The 25229-nt window shown below is 37.1% G+C and overlaps 2 protein-coding genes across 2 annotated transcripts in view; both read right to left on the reverse strand.

Annotated features, from left to right (window-relative positions):
- thrab (thyroid hormone receptor alpha b) overlaps nucleotides 1-25229 on the reverse strand; it is a 628197-nt gene that overhangs the window by 470367 nt on the left and 132601 nt on the right. The gene's annotated exons all lie outside the window — the stretch shown is intronic.
- Nucleotides 6006-23491, reverse strand: LOC122355287 (extracellular serine/threonine protein kinase FAM20C-like). Its single transcript, XM_043253390.1, has 3 exons — nucleotides 23358-23491; nucleotides 22173-22251; nucleotides 6006-6277 (listed from the first exon to the last, which is right to left on the reverse strand). Exons 1-3 carry the CDS (start codon nucleotides 23488-23490, stop codon nucleotides 6091-6093), a joined length of 399 nt encoding a protein of 132 aa, XP_043109325.1. The 5' UTR covers nucleotide 23491; the 3' UTR covers nucleotides 6006-6090.

The raw sequence follows: 25229 nt of genomic DNA on the forward strand, positions 1-25229 counted from the left end.
ATGTGAGAGTTAAAGGCCAGTATCCAAAGACGGTATCTTCTTTTCATCATTTAATGTGCCTTATGTCACGCCCACACTGTATTTTTAATGGCTTAAGGTTGTTTTGGGTGTATTTGTGGAATAACAGAGGAGGTTTCAGGGAGGTTTAGATACCAGTTTCACCTTTATTTTTGCACTCATTTATCAAGGCTATCTATAAAATTGAAGAACTGACTCTCACTGTGTATTTCAACTGAATTGGCCGAACCTAATGAAAAATTGAATGAGAATTAGAAAAGGGCAATTTAAAAATTCAAAGAAATTCAAATACAAGTGATACATCCTGTAAATGAAGTGTTCTTCATTCAGGTCTACAAACACAAAAAGTTGTCCATAAGTTTATCGGAAAATCATACCAAAGCTTAAGAGTCAGAAAATGAAAATTCAATTCCTATATATTTTAGATGTTATAGATATTTTTGCGAAATGTATCTACTTCTTTGAAAATCTGATCTTCTCAGAAATGTCAGACTTCTCATTAATGTTGTGTGCAGGACTTCATTTATTTCACTCCAATAGTATTCATCCCTCCAATTTTGAGTGCAAAGCCAGCATTTTAAAACTAGTTAGTAATCCACCGTGATAGAACTAAGTCTCAATTTTATTTCTTTTCTTTTTAAGTCCACTCAGATGTACATCACACAACATGGAGGAAAACATCTGACACTACAGAGACTTCTGGACAAACAGGACACCCAAACCTCCTCCAGTTTTTAAAATGTTTGTTGTGAGATGCTTAGAATGTTGTCAATGTGTATCAATTAATCAATATGTCATATTTAATATTCAAGATTGCAAGTTCCATAAATGATCAACATTAAACTTACAAAAATGTGTTTGTTATATACAATTTACTTACATGCCTTCTGTCTTGATAGCCTCTATAGGCCTGGTATAATTCTAATAACGTTGCACCTTCAGGCTGTTATTGTAACAAAGTCTGGTCTCTCTTTTTTCGCTTTCCTGTTCCCCTCTGCAGTGTAACAGTGTCTGTTTGTTTTTGTTACACCTCCCTGTTTCTCTGCTTTTGTTCTTTGTTTGCTCTTATTTGCTCGAGGATCCTGTTCCTGTGCTCATTATGTCATAATTACCTTATTACTTCCACCTGTAATCCCATCATCTTGTGTGTATTTAAGCTTTGTGCATGTTGCTGGTCTCATGCTTAAGGCTTATATTTGATCAAAACCATTTACTAAAGAACTCGTCTTTCCATCATCTAAGCACCACCTAGAGTATTTCATATCTTGGGCTTTACAGGGTTAACAGTAAAAACAAAAATCCTTACACATTACCTTTAAAATCAAGTGTAATATTTGTATTTCACTTTCTCTCTTTTTTTTCACACTTTCACAGCTGTGCTCAAGGGTATGAGACTGAGCTCTGTGAGCCAGCTGTTTTTTAAGTCCAGCACAAATGTGAAAAATGGCTTGACGCGAATACGAGACTACAACTCACAAGAAAAAAACAACAACAAAAAAACAATACCCTCAGGAACAGGCTGCTTTATGTACAGAAAAAAATTGCTTTGTGAAACTTGGCTAGGCTGAAAATAATGAAATATCCTCTTTGCAAATGCATTGTGTTTCTGAGATAGCATTGAGTGCTCTCACAATCACTGAACATGAGACTTCTGAGATGACAATGGGCTAACAGATCTTGACTGCAAAGAAAACCCAGGCGTTCGCGGGAAAACACACGCACCCACACAAATGGAGGGAGTCAGAGAGGGAGAGCTGGGGTTAGATGAAGAGAGAGAGAAAAAATAAAAGAGCACACACTAAGCTGACAGACAGGCAGGCCTAAATAAGTTTGAGACCACAGCATCATCCTTTCATGCGCATCATCCCTGTAATGGCATCGTGTAAATATTCCAGCCAGATCAACAGGCCATAAAGAGAATCCATCATCTGCACATAATCTCTGACAGATTTACTGGCCCGGCTGACAGGCTTCCCTGTATGATAGCACGTCTGGGATAACACCCCACTTTGAGCACACACACATACAAATTACCCTCACGGCGCATCATCTTTCTGACAAGCGGAGGTGATGGCTGTGCTCTCAGGTTCAAGTGTGCAGTGTGTGGAGGGGATGCGCTCAGCTTTGTTGTGCTTTGATCTGGGCTTTCAGATGTTGAGATGTTACCATTACACACAACTGGGGTTTGAAGACATAAAGTCATTTGCTGTCAAGCGCCTTAAAGCGAGGAATGGTAAAGATGGGTTACACCATTGCATAGACGGCCAGCCTCTCAGTTGGAAACTCACCTTTCTTTCAAGGGGTGGGGGCTGTTACTGTAGGCTCTTGAACATTAGAGGGCAGCAGCTCAAAACCACCAGTCATCACTAAAAATATACAATTAGTGATAAATGCGTGTTTAATTTGACTGTAGTAAGACTTTCATGTGACAAACTGCATGGGTCATATTCAGAAAAGCATGCAGCAACCTAAAAGCTTGCAGACTAAAATAAAATGAACAACCTATATATACGCTTAAATAAAAAATTTATTATATTATTATTCACTATAAATGAGGACTAAAAATAAATATAAATGACATAAAAATTTAAATTAAAAGATACAAGTTAAAATAAACAATTCTGAACACTTATTATTATTATTATTGTATTATTTGATAATATTAATAATACTTCACTATAATCAAGAATTAAATATATAAGTCAATATATAAAAAAATGAAGAGCAGTAAGATATTATTATAATTCTTGACAAATACATTTCCTACAGTGCATTTATTTTTTGTTTCAGGTTTTTTTTATATTATATATAAAAGGCTCTACTGACCTCACTGATCACAACCCTAACCCTTTCTCAGATACTCTCAGAAAGTTCTAATTTAGGTCTTATTTAATTTCTCAAATTTAAGATGTCCCAGTTAATTAAAGTCTTTGATTCCAAAATGGGCTTGAAAATACAATTTCCTATTCCATACGCAGCCTGGTATCATCTCGAGAGGCGGCGTGACTGCAATTCCCACGATCCACGCAGGCCTAACAGCCAGAGACAAATGGCTGCTATCTCTGCCCTGCAGGTCTGTTTCTCCTCTCGCCGACGGAATGCCTCTGTCACTGGCTGGCCGATCTCGCTGAATCAAAACTCTCACTCCTTTATTCATTTATTTTGGCCATTTAAACATAAACGTATATCATTTAAGAGCAGGTCTATGAGCGTCTGTGGCCATGAATGCGGCCCTCAGGTGCCTTGAGGTAGCGTAGGGCGTTGAGAAATAGAGCCATGTATCCATGATCAAGGCTGTGACCCTGTCAGTCTCTATTACAAGCTTTATCACTTTCTGCTTAGACGTAAAAACCTCAGGGCGGGTTAATGATGAAATGGTGAGATGGAGCACATGATTTGTAACGACTCTGAAATCAAACGTGACAGCGCCACGTTAACCAAGAATAACGGTCATAAAACCAGGTGACAACAAGACAATCAAATCTATGAATCACACGGCTAATACGTCTGTCAGCACAACCAATAAACGTTGTTCGTTGCTACTTATTTTAAGATCATTTTTATTTAAATATAGAGTAAAAACTGCAGTTTTGTTCAATTTGGTGGCACTCGTGCCCCATGACCCAGTTCATTTCTGCCCCTGATTATGGGTCATGTCGAGTTTGTGCAATAACAGCGTTCCAAACACCTCCTCTTTATTGGAATTGACTGCTCCATCCCAGCCTCTGCTTTCCAGCTGCAAGAAAAGGCAGCTGCCATTATCATTTATAAATACAACTGACCCATGGGAGCGGTGAGTATTTTTCATTGATTTCCGGTGCTCAGCTATGCTTTTCTAGGCAAACGTGTCCTTTTCGTTGGTTATATAAATAGAACAATGTGTTCTGACGGGGGGGTCAATGTTAAATGCATCACCCGAGATTTCGTTTTCCACTGAAAATAACTTTAATGATGTTATTGTGATTCACATCAAACAGATATGAAAATATATTTTTCTTCTTAATATTTTTCAGGCCACTTTAATAGCTGACTTCAGTATACGGTACAACTTTTGTATTTTTTCTCGTTTTTTGTTAGTGATGTGAATCTGAACCATTCCCTAAACGGTTTGACAGGCTCCATTAAATGTTAAAATGAGCATTTTACGTTTTTTAATTGTTTTGGAAATGCTCTCCGATAAAACGTAAAATCTTTCATGGCTGTGACATCGTATTCGCCATTTTTAAAAAGGGGCATAAGTGCTTCATTAATCTCACCCCATCTTCTTAATTGTTTTAAAATTGTATATTTCTAAAAAACAATAATGTAAGGGTCAGACATTGAATATAAAAGCCCATTAATCACTGTTGCCTCTAAAACAACCTTAAGTCTTATCATTCTCCTGGTATCTTTTCCAAGCCCTAAAAGGAAAGCCGCATCTTTAGATGTATGACTTACAGTACTGTAGAGAAAACAAGCAAATTGCTTTGCCTATACAGCAATTACTACTAATTAGTCAGGCTGAGTCCTCCATTTTGAATTTTGGCTCTCAGTGCACGAGCACACCTTAATTGTCTCTCCTCAGACTAAAGCCTGCAGCCGAGAACACAAAGGCAGTTCTTCAGCCGCAGGAAAACAATGCTAATGCTAACCCAGGGAACGGCAGAATAACCGCTCAGGGGACGGCCAACTCTTCACTTTACAAGGGGACGTTTGTTTCATTGTTGCAAACAAGCTACCCCATCAGCCTTTGTCTTACAGTTCCAAGGGAAGTCTGGGAAAAGCGTTTTACTGAGGAGAATATCGGTCCGCGGCATTAGGTGTTATCTTGTGATGGGAAAAACAACACAGAGTATACAGTAACACGGTCAAATAGAGAAAGAGCGGGATATGACAGAGCATCTCGGGCTTTACATAATTTATATCCCATATTCCCACTCGTCTCTTAAGGGGCATTACCAGGAATGTCTAGCATTCCAACAGAACTAATGGCCATAAGCTGCTGTGTGTGTTGTGTCTATGTGTGCATTTAAAGGTCGATTATTTACAGCACAATATGAATCAACTAGACGTTTTATTATAACTAGGCTTACACAAAATCTGTGCTTGTAGAAATCTGCAGAAAAATCGGCTTATTTCCAAAATAATTATGGGAAATATGTACGTGATCCTCACCACTGCGTTCATTTATTAAATATTTCTATTTTTAGAAGGACGAACACTTCATTAGTTTCACCTCATCTTCTTTCAATAGAAAAGACAAACACAAGACAGGAAAGTAGCATATTAATGTTGATTTAAAATGTAAAAAAAAGCAAATAAAACATACATGTAAAATTTAAAAGTTTAATAAAATGTTGTCAAGGCACTTATTATTATTGTTGTTGTTGTTGTTGTTATTATTGTTGTTATACACCATGAACGAGAAGTAACTGAATGTTAAAATAAAAGTTATTTAAAGAATAAAATACAATAAAGTGATCCTAGATACAAGTTAATTTAAAATAAAAAAGCACTAAATGTTTATGTAAACTAAATTTCATAAAGTACTAACTAAATGAAATTAAATATATATATATATATATGTAACATGTATATTAAACATATAAATTAGTTAAATGTATTTATTAAATATTTACCATTGCAAACAACTCCTAATAGCATCTGCAGCCCAATATGTTTTTTGTCCAGTATATCAAGCCTTAGATTATTATTAAAATATGTGAGCTGACAAAATCTACAATGCTTAGCTGATATAATGTCAATAATTATATTCCTTATCTACAGCACAAGCAGTGAGCAGTTTGGTGCTCTTGGATCAGTGTGTGCATAAGTGCATGGGAAAATGGCTCCGAAAAGCGCACGTCTGCGACGTGAAGGTAGGGATTATCTCCAGACGGCATTCAGAGAGCTTTTCAGCGCTTTACACTGAATATCGATCCCAGCCCACTCTACCTTTCCTTTAATAGGATAACCCCAGCGTCCTAATAAAAGCACATAATTTGTGCCATTCCAGCGCTCGCCTCAGCCATGCAGCAAACGCAAGCCCCGCGGAGGGCAGATACACAGACGGGCAGGTTAATGATGACACAGTCAGAATGTCAGGGTGCCGAGGGCACTCCATTCCTTCATATTACAGAGCTGCTGGAAACAGCTTAATGGACAGGATCCGAGGCCAGAGCGCAGCGTGAGGGCAGAAAGACAGCGAGACGCGGACGAGTGGGACGCTGAAGAAAAAACCTCTCCAGAGGGGATGGTCATTGAAGGCAGTGATATCCCTCTGGGCGGGGAAGAAGAGAGAGCGGGTGTGGAGAATAGAGGATGCTGTTAAGAGCAGGATCTGCATCAGATACAAAACATGAAAACACATAAAGCAGGCATGTCGCTGGGATGCAGAGCTTAACAACAATAACGTGACGATTTTTTTTATCAACATATTTAATAGGATGTAAAAACAACTTTACCAAAAACATTATGCTGTATTAATCATGACATTATTAACACCTTGTCGTTGTTATCGCAAATGATTACTAATTTTAAACAAAAAAATCTATAATATCAATCAAAAAATGCCATTACTTTCTGTTATTGAGCAAATAGAACAAATTCTCACAAAAGACTCATTTTCATCATAAAATCAATAATATTAATCAATGACATCCATAATCAATAGTACAATTAAAGGACATCTGGGAAGCTTATCTTTGACCTTGAAAGTGTTTTTATAATGACATTGATAAATTATTGCAACTTAATATTCAAATGTATTTATTTATTTTCCTAATGACTTCTTTTGCTCTGCTTTGTTAGAGCTTTTAAACTACTGCTCAAGCCAGAGGATGAAAAGAATGCACGAAAGAATGAACGAATATGTTAACATTTTCAAAGTTTGAAATGGGTCTCATGACTGTAAAGTCAATGTACCTAGTGTACATTATAATTATAATATATCTATAATGTGTATACCTCTTTGACAGTTTTAAAGTTCACACACATTTCAGCTGGAAAATGTCATATTCTGCGAAACACTGGTGTTTTTTAATCATTTTCCACCCATTCTAACTTAAGGCTTCTAAGGCTATTAACTTAAACATCCTCTATTTTAATAATCACGTAGTGATTTACATATAAAGCATTCACCAAAGCTCAACACGTAGATTCACAAACACTGTGACAAAAAAACAAAACAAAAGGCAATCAGCAGAATGTTTAAATGCTTTTTTCTTCCGTAACACCCTGTCAACGGGCTTCGGTTCAAGCACTTGACATTTATCGACATTCAAGAGTTTTGCTCAGGTCAGGACAGCGCAGAGTTTCAGCTATGCAGAGATAATTCAGAAGAGCAAATGTGAGTAAAAGGCATTTCCTCTTCTGCTGGGATGCTGTTCTCTATTTTCCTTGTAAACAGCTTGGCTACTCTGCCCAGAGGGATTTACTGAGGCCACGCTGAGAATGGAAGAAACATCTGCCTACAGAAGGTGTTCTGTTGTTTCCTGTCCTTGGTGCTCCGGCAACAGCGGTAAAACTGTCACTGCTGTGAAAGACTCATACAAGAGGCCTTGGTTGTAGTGTTTATGACAACGAAACTCAGTTCTTTGCTCTCAATATAACATAATCACACTATTACATGCCATTCTGTGTTACGCTCCGAAACCTAGAGAGCTGCCTAAGGAGGCAGCATTTTAGACATCGTAGCTATGCTCCCAACAGGATCCAAACAAGGCAAATATATGTGGATTTGAAATACGATGAAAATACTGATTAATATTTAGCATGGTTAGCCCCTCTCTTTCTGCCATGTAGGGAAATTGCAACTGTTGAGAAATGGAGTCCCCGCTTGCTTCTTAAAGTACACTACTGTTTAAAAACAATACTTTATTTAAACAGGTATGCGTCTAATTTATCAAAAATGATGAATAAAGGCATTCATTAATAATAATAAAGACTTTGAAAACCAAATCAGCATGTTAGAATGATTTCCGAAGGATCATGTGAGAAATAAAGTCAGGAATAATGGCTGCTGAAATTTCAGCTCTGCCAGGATAAATTTTAAATGATATTCAAAGTGGAAAAGAGTTGTAATTATATTTCACAATATTTTATGTTGTGAACAGATAATACAGTCTTGGGGAACACGAGAGACAGCCTCAAAACATAAAAAAAACTTTTCACCCGTTTCACAATAGGAATCGAGCCGAAAATATTTCCTCACGCAGATTTCGAAACGGGTTCGAGTTGGTCATGCAAATCTGCCACATTGACCAACAGGAATCTGTTGAGAAAGTGACTTCTGTGTGAGCTGTGCTTGATATGTCACTACAGTACCGCCAATAGACAATGGGCCTTCTTGCCTGCAAAAAACTTAATTGACAGCACCTTAAAGAGGTAGTTCACCCAAATATGAGAATTCTGACATTAATTACTCACCCTCATGTTTATGTATGTGATACTTTTTGGTGCTACGGTGACGTGGAGGAGATGAACTGTTGAATAAAACTTCTATTTTTGTTTTCTTTGCGCACAAAATGTAATGTTACATTTGAACCACTGATGTCACATGGGTCATTTTAAAGTTATTTTCTCCCAAAAGGAAGAGTTGACTCCGAATCATTCTGAATCCTAAGCCATTTCATACTGCTGTCAACATTGGCATGCTAATACTTACTTGTTGGTCTTTTCAATTGGTCTGAACAAAAATGTAAATTTATTCTTCACCACCGGGTGTCATTTTGGAGTGGTGAAATAGCTGTTTGTCATGTAGCGTTACGCTCAACAAACTCTGTATTACTGGCATGATGAGATGAAAAAGAGACCAATCGGACCACCCACTGCTGATTAGGGCCATTCGAAGGAGGGGTTTGGAAAAAAAAATTGTTTGGGAATTGTTTGGGAGTAAGGTAAAAATGAATGCATATGACAAGACAGTGAACGTGTTTTTATACCTTGCGTGCAGATGACTCTCAAACCAAAATACGCACCTGTCATTACTCATAAGGTCTTACAGGTTTGGAATGGCATAAGAGTGAGTAATTAATGACACAATTTTGATTTTTGGGTGAACTATCCCTTTAAGCAGAGCAGTCTAACTGATTCGTTTAAGATGTTCCATTTCAGCTGCCTATGTAGATAGCGAGGTTTTGAAACCAACATACAGTCTCCACCTCTGCCGTCTCCTTTTTCTGCTACAGTGTGCATTTCCCACAGGCGGGCAGTCAACACCCACTCCTCAGACCCTCCCCACCTCCTTATTCCCCAGGCCCTGGGGGAGCAATCAGAAGGCAGACAATGGCCAGCCAGCAGCACACTGCACCTGCATCAGAGAGCCTCCTGTTTCTCGCTGCAGGGGAAAACCCTCAAGATCCATTTCTTGACGCCCCACTTAATTACTGTTTGACCTGTCGTGACACCGAAATTCTTGATGACAACAACATATTGTACAGGAAGTGCCCAAATGCAAAATCAATCTGCTTTTCGAGTGCTTGAAATGATTAAGACGCTGGAAAACAGTCTCCTTGTTTGCCACTGCTTTAACAGGCCTTTTGAAGTAAGCTTTGGCACTTCGACAAAATGAAGAAACACCATTTCTGTATCGTTCCTCCCAATATTTTAAAATCAAAAGTTCCCTAGATAAATTCTATATAAAACATCTTTCTGTTGCTAAGTGCTTATTTGGTCCCCAGTGCATATAATTAAAGATGTTCCTTGAATTCTTTCATGTCTGGCTTCAGATTTATTGCAGAGACAATTAGAGTAATTATACTGCTGCAGTCTGGTATGGCTGTTGGTGGCAACAGCACTGGCAAGGCCTGACTTGTGCCCAACATGTTTTCTTATTTTCTCATTCTTAATTGCAAAAGCAGCATCACTTTGCTTTATGTGTTTATATCATTATCCGTCTTCAAACTTCTAAGACCGCCTTCCCCCGAAGACCCCCGTTACATAAACTTGAGCGTTTAAATCTAGCCTATAATAAAATGCATAAACTACCAAATTAATGCATTCAAATTTGTTATGAGTCAGAAACAGAGTCATATTTTGCACGTTTTAAATGTAATTTCTTTTACATTTTAATGAGCTAAGGACCATTAAAATGTAACTTCTTAATAGCGTAAATTGGCAAAAGTTGTTGAAAGCAATATTATACTTAACTTGATGCATATTTTTAGATTAAATAATAATTTGCAGCACAGCTGCAGACTACCTGATTGAGACTAATGCAAACCTCTTTTCTATAAACACACATTAGATTACTCTCTGTTTGAAAAGTGAACACATCACAATTACAGTTTTCTTTTTTTTAATCTAGAGTAATATTTTAGTATTCCTTCCAGCCCTCATAACAAACATCATGCCCAGGTAAAATGCAGCCAGTAAGCAATGAACAGGGTGGAAAAAACTCCCTGAGTCTGTGGTAAGCATCCCACCATGAAATTAGGTAAATTAGTGGGTGGAAAAGTAAAGCGAGAGTTGATAAGCAGAGCTCTATAAATTAAAGGGCAAGAAAAGACCCAGCCTTGGTTATTACAGTCTAACGTAAAACAACACTGGTCTTTGCAGTCATTGCTTTTCGCCCACACTTAAACACAATAGCTTCCTCTCCAGGAGCGTCAAAGCTTTAAAATGAACATTCCTGATTCAGTCTTTTTGTTACATGTACATGTTTGTCTTTATGTATGGGTCAAAGACTTTAAGATGTCACATCAAAACAAAATCACAGAAGTGATTTTATGTACATAGAAAGCACCTTAAATGTAAGTAAAGTGTCTATTTTTAAGGTTTCAGATAGGGTGAAAAAAGTCACAATTTGTTTGAAGTAATGTTACATTGTCATTCAGTGTAAAGCAATATTTATGCAAAATTCAAACAACATGCTTATTCTGACTAGTAACGTATTAAAATATATAAAAGAATAAGCATGCATATAAAATTTGAAAAAAAGTAAATTTGCAAAATTTTAATTTAAATGTAAAATTACAAATAATTAGTGTTTGGGGTAAAAGTAATTTGTCTTTTAATGTACCATAATATTCTGTGTAAACAAATGCATATTATTTTGGTTCAAAATGTACATTTAAATGTACATTTTCTTTTAGGAGAAAAGCAACAATTTAAATGGTTTTCAATGTTAAACCCTTTTTCATCTTTTGACCCAAATACATAATAAAAAGGAAAGGTAAGGAAACAGTAAGGAAAAGCCCTACCACATGACCTGAATGAGTTATAGGACATATATTGTTGTCTCAAAAAGACAACAATATATGAAGATCATGCATGTGATCGTGTTTTGACAATTTTGAATCTGACAGGGACAAAGTAAGGTGAGTCAATGACAGAGATGACTTCACAGACACAGAAACATCTCTAGTTTTAGTTTTAGTTGTGTGTGTGTGTGTGTGTGTGTGTGTGTGTGTGTGCATGCTCTATATATAAATAGAGTGTATGTGTATGGGTACATATGTATTAAGCCTAAATGTATGTTTGTGTGTCCATAATTGTGTGTTTGTGTGTGTCTGTTTGTTCTGTTTACTGAATGCAATTTTAATCACTCATATTCATATTATTATTATTTCTGTTATTTACAGGTGAAAGAACATGATATCTGAATGTATTTAGCTTGAAAATGCAGTACTTTGATAAAAACAGATTTTTCTCAGTTTTTAGCCAGTTTCAAACCTATCTGCATTCAAGTGATGATAAATCATTTTTTTTGAAAGCAGAGACTTGGTTCTTTATTTTGATATAAAATATGTTAATATATGCATAGCAGAAAATATTCTGAAGGCTGTCAAATTTAGGTGAAAATCATCAAAAATGCTGGGGGTGACTGGTAACACTGGCAGGGAAAGAGTTAGCTAATGTTAAAACCAAATGTGATTGGGATTTTTATTAATGCATTTGTAAATGCTGAAATTAACAGTGTTAAAAAATGCTGTAGAAGTATTGTTCAGTGTTAGTTTATGTTAACTAAGGTGCTTAACTAATGTTAACTTACCTAATGTTAACTTAAAATACCTTATTGTAAAGTGTTACCAAAAACTATTTTAGATGCAGTTAATCATTGCCCAGCACAAATAAAAACAAACAAACAAACAAACAAACAATAACTAAATGATGAGACACTTAAAATGTATATGAATTGCCAATTTTGTAAAACCAGAAATTGGAAACTTATAAAAAGCACTTACATTAATTCAAGTTCTATATTATTTGAGTTGTACAGGCGTGCTAGTAATTTTTTTACTGTCATATTAGGATTTTTTTGTGCAATGCTGTCAAATGAAAATTAATTTCTTTCACACTTAAATCATGTTAACGCATTTTTACATCTATGACCACATGCGAACATTTACAGACCAGCTTGTTTTAAATAAAAGCAGAAACAAATCGCACAAAGACGGACATTTTTTGTAATAATCAACATTATGCCACAAACACAAACAAATGAAGTTAACTTGTATTGAATGTGGAAAATTCCAGGTTTATTTGATTCTTTTATAGTTGTGAAGGAAGACAGGCAACTGTAATTAAATCAAAACAGACGAAAAGAGAAAAAGGTTTCTCTGCTTCTGAGATGAAAACAATGAAATACAGCTCTGGTCTAAGGGGTCAAAATACCCCTTGAATTCAATTTAAATCACATGCTATTGACCGTGTGGTGGGAACATGGAATCCAGTAGCTGGCCGTAGCACAATAGGAAACATATCGGCCACGCTATGGAAAGCAGTGCCAGAATCAAAATCGTTAAACATTTATAGGAACAGTCTGAGATGCTTTATAGACAGAGAAAAACAGGTTTGTGAGAGAAAGCTTGAATTACTACACTTTTGATGCTGGCTTCATATTTTCCAGCTATGTAGAAGTTCCCTTCATAATTCCCTGAGCATAGACACAAAAGACAGGGGAAAGAAAGAAAAAAAAAAACACACACAAAAACACATTTGCTAGGCTGCAAGCCCTGAAATCCTCAGCAGTCCAACTGGTGGAGTTCAGTACGTGGCATATTGCCTTTCTGAAGAGCGAGTAGATTACAGGCTATATAGATTATAGAGGAAGGGTAGACAATAGAGCAATATCCTGCGTCTGCCTCTCTTTATATACGTGCATGCATACAGAAAAGTGTTTGTCTGTGATATAAGTGTTTTCACTGACTTTCTGACCCGACAAAGAACTTCATACATCGTACTCTCGGTATGATTCATTAGGCTTATATAATGTGGGTTGGTTAGTCTGCTTTTTAGAAGGAGGTGGGTTTGTGGAGACAGGGATTATGGAGAAACTTTTAAAACAGTTTCTCAATGAGGGCTTTTGGGCGTTGGCCAATGCGAAGTGTGTCTAAATGTGAATAACTCCTCTGCATGACAAAGCCATTTCCTCGGAATCCTCAAACTGAGTGCAGCATTATTCTAATGCCCAAATATAATGGCAGCGCACTGTTTTGCATGATTTGAGATTAGACACAAAACCACGTGCATCAACCAAAAATTTGATTCCAAAGCTCATATTTGCATATGCTGTACCACAACGGGTCACATGTTTTCTCAGGTCTATTGCCTATTTCTGCAATCCTGAGTAAACAGATCAATGGGTTCCTGCAAGCTGTTTTGCTCTAGTGCTGTTCAGTCATTAGCCTACATCTCCCAGTCTAACGGCCCATTAGAACTATGCCTTGGGTTGAAATGCTGACAAATGTCACTCCTTCACTTTTAACAGATGTTAATCCATTGTTAGGTCGTTCCTGTTATTCAGTACCGTACTCTTTGAATTATCAATTTGAACATATTTGAGTAATTTAAGGAAGTATTTCTATAAAAAAGTATAGTCAAATATTTTGGTAAAGTTTAGCCCCTTGCACGGCTAGGGTTGTGCCGACAGACAATAGTATCGTGTATCTATTATTATTATTATTATTATTAGGTGGACTATTATTATTGTGATAACGAATTGCCCGCTATTCACCTCAGCAGCACATACAAGGCTTCTCCTCCTCATTGGAAATGTTTTAAAAACTGACTCTAAAAATAAGCCCACAACAAAATTGATGCAGCAAACTTATCACAATATGACTGCTCTATCAAAATATATGAACTAGCTGTTTTAAAAAAATTTTATATTTAAAATGTCAGTTTTTCAGTATGTTTGAAAGTATATTATGCAAACAGTTTTTGGTCACCAAACAGTTATCTCTCTCTGATGCAATACAAAGTCTCTAAAATCACCCAAAAATTATGAAATATTTTTTGTATCTGCAATCTCACAGGCCTATACACGGCGCATTCATTTTTGGCAATTAAATTAACAAGATTGGACCTAACAGGAAGGATTGTTTTAACTGTTTTTAGAAATGCAAGATTTAATTAAAAGACTGAACAAGAAAACAACAGAACGTTACAATTTTTTAAATCCATAGCTAATACTGATGCCTGTACCATTATTTCCAATGGCGCCTATTCTATTTCAAATAAATGCAGACTTTTTACCCTTCTATTCATCAAAAATAAAAACGTATCATCTTTCCACAAAGTTAACCAACGTTTTACAAACTGATAACAATAGGAATGTTTATTGGGCACCAAATCTGCATATAAGAATAATTTCTGAAGGATAGACACTTATAGAAAACATTAAAAATATTTATAAAAAGTTTATAACAACAAGCTTCAGGAGACTTTTGAGAGTTGAAAACTTTTCATGTCAGAAGCGAGTGTATCTGGGGATGAAGCAAAGCAAAGCAAAGTGGTGAAATAAATAAATATTCAGCCCGTGTTCACTTAACCATGATACCGTGATAAAAGAAAACAAACTAATATGAATTCAGTCCTCAAAACAGTGAGTTCCAATATATTTAAAGGGCCCAAAACATGGAACTATTTTTTTGTTATTTTAATATGTTCCTTGAGGTTTAATTATAATGTTAATACAGTTTTTTGCAACGAAAAAACAACAACAACAACAACAAAACAAATCATTCTGACCATATCTCTAAAACAACCTCTTTTAAGGGAGGGTCCTCAGTAAATGTAATGTCACTGTCATGATTGCCTAACGTCACTGCATATGAAACGGTATCAACGGGACGTTTGTGTTTTGACAATGGCTGTTTCTCAAACGGAAGACTGCATCCTAAAGAGGTTGCATTTGTAGACTGCATATGCCCTGAAGAAGATCTTATTTTGGAATATTAACAGTTATAAATTTGACCGTTATTCTTAATTAAGTGTGAACTGTTGTATTAAAAACACAGTTTGTAATGCATGCATTTATTTAGTTGTTTTGGTCATAATGAACCATTTTTGGCCATCATTGGCCGTTTAGTTTTTCTTTCTCTCTTTTATATCAGTTAATCTCAGTTATTTAGCGTTTGTTGGTATAGTTTTAAAAGCAGAGGAGCGTATAAGCGGCCAACAAGAGCACAACAGCACCAGCAGATCTATTTTATAACCTGTAGTTACTGTCAGACGAACACCTCGGGGAATAATTAGCTGATAATGAGTCACAAGGTAAAATACTGTGTTCACAGTTGTTAAAATTCTTGATTGTCACTCTTAATTATAACAGCACAAGTGTTACATGCGTGATTTTATCTCTTCTCAGTAGGACAAACTCTCTAATTGGCCCTGAATGTCCTGGAGTATCTGAAACATAACGTCGAATTTAAGAGATAATTGGGGGACAACAGAATGCACACAACTGGGGGACATAGGAGAACACAACACTAACACTGTGAAGCTGCATGTAGTTTGTTGCAGTGTGCTGCAGCTTATGAACTCAACCAAAGCTTTGAGGACATCTGTTCTACAGCTTAGCTTTGAATGAGCGCCACTCCGTTTTCTCTTTGCAACTCTGGGATGGCTTTCAGATAGAGCTGATCTGTGGAGGATGTGGACTGCTCGGCTGAATGGCCTTGACTTTCCTCTTTACTTTCTTCTCGCTTGTGTTGGAGTAACAGTGAGGCTGAGTATAGACAAAATAAATGATGTAACTGGCCTTGGATTCAAATGCCCACAAATAATCTGTGTTAGCAGGCGGACTCCTCCCTCTTACTCAGTCTCTCTCGCTTATTCTTTCACATTCTTTATATTTCTCCTTCTGCCTCTTTTAGGATTACCGCAGATACTTGTTTGTGTGGTGATAAGCGCTTCACTATATCCAGGAAAAGCACAGTGCATTGTACCTCTTAAGCCTCTGCATTGGGAGCTCTCTGCTCCTCTCCATAGACTTTCATAGTGAAAGATCAAGAGCAAAGAGAATAGCATCACTGGGTCATTCCTACTTTGCGGTACATTTTTATGCCTCCCATCACATGCCTTAAAGGGGTCGTGACATGAGGAATCAAATTTGCCTTGATCTTTTGCCATATAGTTTTTTTTGCCATAGACAGTAAAGATCCTAATATGATCAAGGTCCAGAAATGTAGTAAGAACATTGTTCAGAAAGACCATGTGACATCAGCGGTTCTGATGGCTACGAGAATATTTTTTGTGCAAAAAGAAATTTTTTTCTGCATTGTTTACATTCAGCAAGCGCATGCATTCTGGGAAACAACTGCTGAATAAATTATGTAATTATTGTTTTCTTTGTGCACAAAAAGTATTCTCGTGAGATGGGTTTTTGTAACAAAAATATTTCTAGTTTTCAAATTATAATGTAAATAAATGACTTCAGTTCTTGACCCGACATACGACGACCAGGTTGCATCATATGTCAAGTCACAGGTCAGATAAGACATCCTGTTTTATGATTTATGACTTTGAAACAATGTCCACTATCCACCAAGCGTTACCAAGCTTGGATAATTTTTCTAAAAACTCTGTGTTTGTCTGAAAGAAGAAAGCCATATACAACTAGGATGGCTTGGTGTGAGTAAAATATACATAATAATAATTTTTTAAAAAGCATTTGCGGCCACTTCAAAACAACAACAATATTTATTACATTCTATTTATTTTAAAATGTTTCTCAGTTGACAATAAATGGATGTAAGAAATTAAGTTACTTCACACATGTAGACATCTATTTAAACAAAGTGCCATTGTTTTGTGGAAATCTTCCACAAAATTAAATGTAATTTTATCTGTGGTCTCAGTATTGAAGAATCAATTATCAATTCAGTAGAAAAAAATTGTAAAAAAATCAGTAATGGTCAAATCGATTACTCTCTCTAGTAAATTAATACCATAAAAACAACTATAAACTAATAAAAGAAATGATTTAAAGCTACAAGCAGTTTTGAAATTTCATGGTGCATTAAGCTGATATGATTCCTTTTTTACGAGTCTTGCCAAAGGCCTTGACAAAGACAGGGCAAGAACTAAGCAGAAGCATTATAAATGAAAGTGAGCTCTTGTCTGTACTCTGGAAGACTTTGTGATGAGAGTCATATCTTGGATAGGAACAGATCTCTGCAAACTTTACTGTGAGGGTAGATATCATTAACCTTGTGGATACACAAAACCTCAAAGCATTCAGACAGTAATAAATTATGACAGACACCCCTGAAGCACATGCTTCTGTGAATGTGAATCTATCAGTATAAACCACATGAATAACTAAGATGCTTTCAGCAAGAGCATGTGGCTACTAAACGCGGCATAAACAAAATGCATAATGATGTGTTAATGGCACCAGGTCTTTTCAGATGGACAGGTTCAGACTTCGTCCAGTCAGCTACTGGACACTAGTGTTAAAATTTGGCAGAAGCCGTCCTATAATTTACTCATGTATTATAGAAGAACATTTTTGAAAAAAAAACTTTTCATTTGTTGCGCAATTTAATTGTGCTGCCTTTTCAGTGTAAACATTTCACGCACAGTATTAAAATCAATACAAACTACAAAGTACAGTAGACAGTAGTTTGCATTATATGCATAAGTGATACATTTAGCGTGGGATTATTTACTTTGGGTTATGATGGGTCAGAGTTGGGCTTAGGCTATTTTTAGTGCCGGTCCTGCCCTAAGTTAATGTTATAGCAAACACTTTAAAAGTTTTTCCAAAGTTTGCACAACATAGGACTTCTCGGTTAGGTGGCTAGGAGCATTTTTAATACTTTTTGGCTTTATTCCCGCAAGGCATTATGAAATAAAAGCTTTTAGACTGATGTTTACTTCAGATACTCACTCGCTTTTATAATTTTTACTCCTGTGTGGAATCAAATTCCCTTTAAGGCAAGTTGGCAGGTATCATCCTTACATAACTATTTTTCATTTAATACGTGTATTCTATCTGTCAAGTTGAAATAGAAAAGAATGAAGTCTCCAAAAAGTGTTTGTCAAGATCAAGTTCTAATAGCATACGGACTTCATTATAAACCACTCTCTTGTTGGGCTGCTAAAAAGTTTTAAAAGTAAAATTTTGTATGCTCCAGTGGTCCAATAGTGCTCATTTATGTCAAAATGATTGAGACAGCCAATCAAATCAAAATAAAAAGGCAGGCTTTACTGTGAACAAAAGCCAAATGTGAATTTTAGTGTGATTTTACAGCTTTCATGGTGACATGAAGAAATGCTAAAAGACAAGGGAATATCTAGTGATGTAAATAATGTATGTTTCTTCGCTTTGAATTAATGTGATTTTGAATATAAATGTGATTCATATATATATATAATATATATATATATATATATATATATATATATATATATATATATATATACAAACAGATGCTCTAGATTAAACTATTAAAATGCTTGCTTCCAATTTAGCATCAAGATTTCATTTTTATTTTTTTTCATGAGCGGTATATCTCTTCCTCCTTATAGCATCAGTGGTGAAATTCATACCTCTAGTATAAATTTTACATTAGCATCTCTCATCTGTCAAACAGCTAAGCGAGCAGCAATGGAATGACTCATCAGATTAGTTTAATCAATGACAGCATGTTTGTCCAAAAATCCCGTCTAGTGTGACCAGGAGGAGCTAATTATGGATGAAGCATGTCAGTGTTTCTGAGGAAGCGGGGGCAGTCAGCTACACGGTGTATCGAACGTATAATGGAGGTTTCATGAGTGAGAGATAACAGGCAAACGCTCATTTATTTGATTCATTTCATTCAATCTTTTCTGACTCAAAGTCACACAGCCATTTTAGATGTTCTTCCAGTAGCTCAGCTGGTGGATGTGGACAACAGGGGAAAAAAAAAAATTAATAAATAAATAACAAAATAAATATACCATATAGACCTCATAAGCCGAGAACAAACTACATAAGTAAAAAAAGTTGCTGAATAGTTAACTTTTTCATTTGTGGACAATCATTTATTTTGTGTTAGAACAGGGAAGAATTATACCTACTGTATAAATCTGAATAATTTTGCATAATGTGGGACATATGAAGCTTATAGTAACATTGATACATTGGTAACGCTTTACAATAAGGTTCATTAGTTAATAACATTCATAAACATGAACTCAAAATGAACAATACTTCTACAGCATGTATTAATTTTAGTTAATGTTAATTTTGGCATTTACTAACGCATTATTAACATCACAATCTGAATGAACAACTGTATTTTCATTAACTAACATTAATAAATGGTGTAATAAATGCAATGTTCACTGTTTGTTCGTGTTAGTTAATACATTAACTAACGTAAAAAAAATTAAACCGTATTTTTAAGTGTTACCAATACATTTTAAGGATATTTCTGCTAACGGTTTTACAAGAATCAATTTTGGTACTTGATTTCCAATGGAAAATCTCAAGCACAACTGCTCAAAGCCTGCTCTAGATGCACGCTACCATGTGATATTTACAAAGAGATGTCAAACAACACAAGCAGATGAGAACAATTGTGTTGTTGTCCCTTTGCCTCTATGTCTCTGGACAGAGGAAGATCCATTTTGGAGCATTTCATGCCTCAGAGAGCAGCCTTTAAGACACGTCTGTTTGCTATTGAAATCTCCTTTATCTTTAAATAGTGCTTGAGCAATGATGCATTTAGAAGAGCTAGCCTCTCCTACATTGAGTTCTTGTATCTTTCTTTATTAAACCTTGAGGAGCCCTACTGTGGAAGTTCTTAAAAACCTATCATCCCTCTGATCTGTCCACCCACTAATCCACTCACGCACCCATTCATCACAGAGTTTCATTAATTCTGTTAAACAGCCTAAGTAATTCTGCGCAAGCAAATGCTTAAGCTGACAAACCACATAAGAATTCCAAACCAAATTACCTGAGAGCACTCAAAGTGCTTCTATTCTACCAAATGTTCATAGCTAATAATCTAACTCTCTAGCAAGTTTTAGGAGCCCACAGTTACTCTGCCAAAAACACACACTACAAACGAATAGGTGTTTTTCCACCTGGTTTTCTTTATTCTGTAGATCAAAATAAAGATGTTATAGGCATGGTTTTGGTATTGTAACTATGGTGAAGCCCACAATTTAAAAAAATCATTAGACGACCTCTTGTTTTTCACCTTCCCACTTCACCACTTCAAGGTGTTTTTCTTTTAGTTTTTGAGTTTGACAGCCCTGGTCACCTTTTGCTTTCATTGTGTGAAAAACATGCACTTTTGTGCTCAATGTATGAAAGAAAGCCATACAGGCTTGGAACGACTTGAAAGTAAGTGAATGACGATAGAATTGCCTTTTATTTCTCGGCTAATATGATTAAGAGAATTAAAGCTGATTAGGCAATTTCCTCAGGCTGTACAGTAATAAAGGGAGGTCTGAGTGTGGGGGCATATTTGAGCACGCAGGCATGAATCAAACGAAAGAAACTTGTTCTGCTAAACCACACGTGTCGCGAAGAACACGTCCTTGCCTGACTCTCGAGAAGGCATGGAAAGCACGTAGACAAATCAGTTTGTGAAAACAATATTTACAAAATGTAATTACAAGCAAAAGGAAAAGATAAGTAAAGACGTTTGAAGTCTCTGATTGTGTTAGCATGCGCTAGCTGGCAAACATATGAGATCTTGTCCTCAAAAAAGGTCGGATAAGTTCTGGGTTTCAAACTATCAGTGAAAAGGAGAAGGCAAGAGAAATGATGATCTCAAAAGCGAGATGGGGTGAAGTGTTTAGCTTGTGGCTGGAAGAAATGAGTGTGCGTCTTTGTTGGTCTGTGCTAATTATAGCAGGAACAGGCTGGGCTCAGACCTCCTCTCTCTAATAACATTTATCAGCTTCTTGTCACCAAAGACCCATTGTTCTCATCTCTCCTTAAATACTCCCCAAGAACAAACCAAGAACATCTTTGAACCTCTGGGGACACGTTCATGCACCTCACACGCTGCCTTCCTTAATTCTCAAAGCATTATCAGGATACAAAAACAACATACATTCATCTATATAAAATTCACGAGTATCGATCGATTCTTGATTTCATGCTCACACACGGAAAAGCATCTCATAATAGAGTCTGTCAATGCTAAACCGTGTCTTTATGAATACAGGATGTCTGCAGTCTGAACACCAGCTTCATGGCCAATAAAGGCACTCAGCTGGCAGGACATACGGTCGACCGGCACATTAGTAATGATTCAGTCACCAAGGCCCACATCCTGTATACATTACTCTTTAACCGGTGCTATGAAAAACCATTGAGGATACAGAGTGAATCTCAATGATAGCAATGAGACCACTAAGACATTAAATACTAATCTGCCAGAAAAAGCATAAGCAGTGTCTGTGAAACCGATAGTTAAGGCGCATGCAGATGGAGGGGCTGCTGCTCTGAATCTGACAATGACACCAAAGATTTACTTGCTGCCATTTATAGATCTGGAAAATTACAGGGAGGCAACTATTATTTGCGCTGAGGGGTTGTCAAATCCATAAAAACAACCTCCCTCCCTTTGTAACCTACATTTCAAATGGGATATGATCCGTCCATTGTGGATCACTACGCGACGACTATAAATCCTTTTCAATAGCTCTGATCCGAGCATATTATCACACGATTATAATAACAGACGTACCCAAATAGAATTGAGCAGCTGAGCTAAAAGCACCACACAATGGTGTCCGTCAGAAGATTTAATAACAGGTATAGACAACTATATAGAACAGGAGAAATTCACAAAAGACAATCAGACAAATTCTAAACCTGGAAGATAGAAGCAGTAACCAGTAAAGAAATCACTGATACCGAGACTATAGATGTTAAAAGGTTTTCAACACAGGGGAATTGAACAATAGCATCAACATTGTCTTATTACTGTATCACTTACTTCATGGGCTTGAAGAGCGCTTGGCCATAGTTCTGGAATGTCATGATGAGCTTCAGCTGCGTGCCTCCAGATTTCATCGCTGCGGACAGAAAAGAGTTATGCTGAACTTATCAGGAAAATAACCTGAGCCTTTTAACAATGAACCATTTAAGATAAGACTCATTATGCAAGTAGCGGTAAAAATGTGAAAATACAATGTAGAAAATTATTTTTGCAGATGATTCTAGTCTCGCATTAGATTATAAACGGCAAAAAAACCAGCTAAAAACAAGAAGTGTATTTTGGACGTAAACACTGTACTTGTAGGAAGCTGATAAGACCTTTTTTTCTCTTCCGAAAAAAGTGTGTTGCAATGAATTTGCAGGCAATCACAAACAGATGAAGGAAAACAGGAGACACTGCCTCGAGTCACTTAAGAGGCTTGCTGTGCCATACCAGTTTTTAAAGATTGCTATCACGCAGATTAACATGCAACTTTCTTCTAGGGTTCTTAGAAACCTAAACAGTATATTAAAAATTTTGAATAAATGTACAGTATATTGGTTGATATAAATCTAAATAAACCCAGAGGTGAACTGGTTCATGCTGAATAGGTTTATTTTGCGATTTGACTGAGTTTCCATTACATCATTTCACTAGTAAATAAGTATATAAAATTACATTGCATATCGATTTGATTCATTTTTATATTATCTGAGTAGACTGGAGGCCAAGGACACTGGTCATATACACAGTTCAGTGGTCATTATACAAAAATATTCTGACCACAGATTACAGCAACTGCCCAATCAGAATCAAGTATTCAGGAGAGCCATGCAATACGTTTAGATATTGACCTAGGGGCTTCACAACCAGCCCATCAAGCACAAGTCTATTTGACAATATGCATGCTTGGCAGGAGATACTTTTCCACAGCATGGCGTTTGATTAAGTCTAAATTGCACGCTCTTCTCATTCATTTACCCTGCTGGAATCCACTAGCAGTGAATCTCAGTCCGATTTTATTGATGCTTCCGCAGCCAGAGTGCAGGAAGAGTCTAGACATTATCTTGGAGAAACTTCATTCAACGAATCTATGTAAATCTGTTAGGAAGAGCAGCACTAAAAGATGATGCTACACCGCTGTACAATCCTAAAATCACTTTCCAGTTTAACTCTATAGTGTAATCTTAAATATTGTCTTACCAACGCTGGTAATTCTCTGCGACACCAGATCCTTCAGCATTGCATCTATGACCGGGTTGTGCCTGGAGTAAAGCTCATACCGGTTGATCCCAATGTGGAAGCGGAGCCAATTTGGATAGGAGTCTGAGGACATCTCACCCCGTAGGAGCATAATCCCCATCTTTACCTTCCCCATTCCTACGGAAAGACAATATGTGTGTTGTACCATTTTTCATAAGCCATTCCAGGGATTACTCATATGTTGTTTTGAATTACATGAGGTTTTTATTTGCATTTGCATTTATTTGCATTCTCAAGAACACACGCATGACGATAATAACAGTAAAATAGTAAATCGTTATTATTTGTTAATTACAAATATTATACCTTTAATATTATTGAATTCTTATTTATACTTTATTATTATTATTATTATTATTATTATTATCACAACCATCATCATTATTAGAAATCAATATTACTTGGGTAAAACATGTCAAATGTATAAATATTACATAAGTTTTGCAGGTACTTAATGTGTGAGAGAAAGAAAAAAAAACCTTGAGATTCTCAACCTACCACTCTGGGTTCTCTGCAGCTTTAGGGTCAAATCTTATATCAGTGTTGACATTGAATAAAGTGTCTTCGTCGGTTAAAGAAGGCAACGGCCTGGTGTATAAAGGATGCTCAAACAGCGCGGAGAGCCTCGAACCCTTGACAGCTGCGTTCTTCAAGACAGAGTCCGTGCCGTGTGCCTCTTCTCGTCACCTGTCAACTGCTCAAACCTTTTCAAAGCCTCAGATCTCTCCCCAACGATGATCTTCTCCAGCGAGTGAGACGACAGGTTTGAGTTCGGCTCGTTACTGAAGTCTTGAAGTATTCTGAGGGTGTGTTTATTAGGCCAGCCGGACTCTGATCCCGGCTTGGCTCGATGCTTAGCCCAGTTCTGCGGCTCTTCGCTGGGGTGTGTGTGAGCACGAGCACGCGCTACTGCTCCGTCTCTCCAGCTTCGGTAACAAGTCTATCATAATGTGCATCGAGCAGGCTGAGAAACACCATCAGAATCAAGACGCGGAATTTTCTGAAGAGGATCATCTTCAGGGTCTCCCGTTCGAGAAAAGACTTGTTTGGAACGGCAGGGATAAAAGTGAGCAAGCGCACTACATCGCCAACAGTACATAAAACACGGGCTCCCAAATTTGTGAGAAGAACACATGGAACGTTTTCGTTTTCATTTGCCAGCTTCAGGGCAGAAATGGGATTTGTTTAGCAAGCGCTCATCCACATCCACGCGAAACAATAATCCAGTTATTTACGTGCGCTCGCGATTAAATTCCTCCCGTGCGGTCAGACGCGGGAACAATCTCCGACACAACAACTCATAGTCTATTTTAACGTTTAATAGCCGCAGACGATGGCGAGGTGTAACGAAGTCGAGCCTCGTCAGATAAATGATCCACAAAGTGCGTGTTCGCGGTGCCGCGGTCCATCTCGGCGTGCGGAGGAAACATCTGTCGCTATTCATACAACGCACGAGATCGCTTTCACAGCTGCACAAGTTCATTCGCTCTTCTTATCCGGGTACAAATCGAGGCTGCTCAATCGTTGAAAGCGACGAGACGCATGGCAGCCCTGGCAGGTTTCGAGAAAGTGTGGCATCGCACCTCCTCCCGTCGACAAATGTGATCTTTGGAGAAAGTTTCAGCGTTTCTTGCTGAACATCCAGCTCGTGTGAAGGTGATGCTCGCCCGTTGACAGGCGCTTGAGGAAATACCTCTGTCGGATGTTCAGGGTGGGTGTGTTAAATATCATGATGCTGAAGCCCCTCGCACATAGAGGATTGGCTGAGCTTGAAAACAGCAGGACAGACAGCCCAGGCTCGCTTCTTCCTGT

The sequence above is a fragment of the Puntigrus tetrazona genome, chromosome 12, assembly GCF_018831695.1.
Source record: "Puntigrus tetrazona isolate hp1 chromosome 12, ASM1883169v1, whole genome shotgun sequence".
NCBI lineage: Eukaryota > Metazoa > Chordata > Actinopteri > Cypriniformes > Cyprinidae > Puntigrus > Puntigrus tetrazona.

What these genes read in the sequence shown, in the direction of transcription:
- LOC122355287 (XM_043253390.1), bottom strand. Translation starts at nt 23,490, where the DNA reads ATGTCCTCAGACTCCTATCCAAATTGGCTCCGCTTCCACATTGGGATC. An exon ending in GCAGAGAATTACCAGCGTTG is followed by an intron (nt 22,252 to 23,357) that starts GTAAGACAATAT and finishes TTCTGTCCGCAG; the next exon opens with CGATGAAATCTGGAGGCACG. An exon ending in GCGCTCTTCAAGCCCATGAA is followed by an intron (nt 6,278 to 22,172) that starts GTAAGTGATACA and finishes TTCCCCGCCCAG; the next exon opens with AGGGATATCACTGCCTTCAA.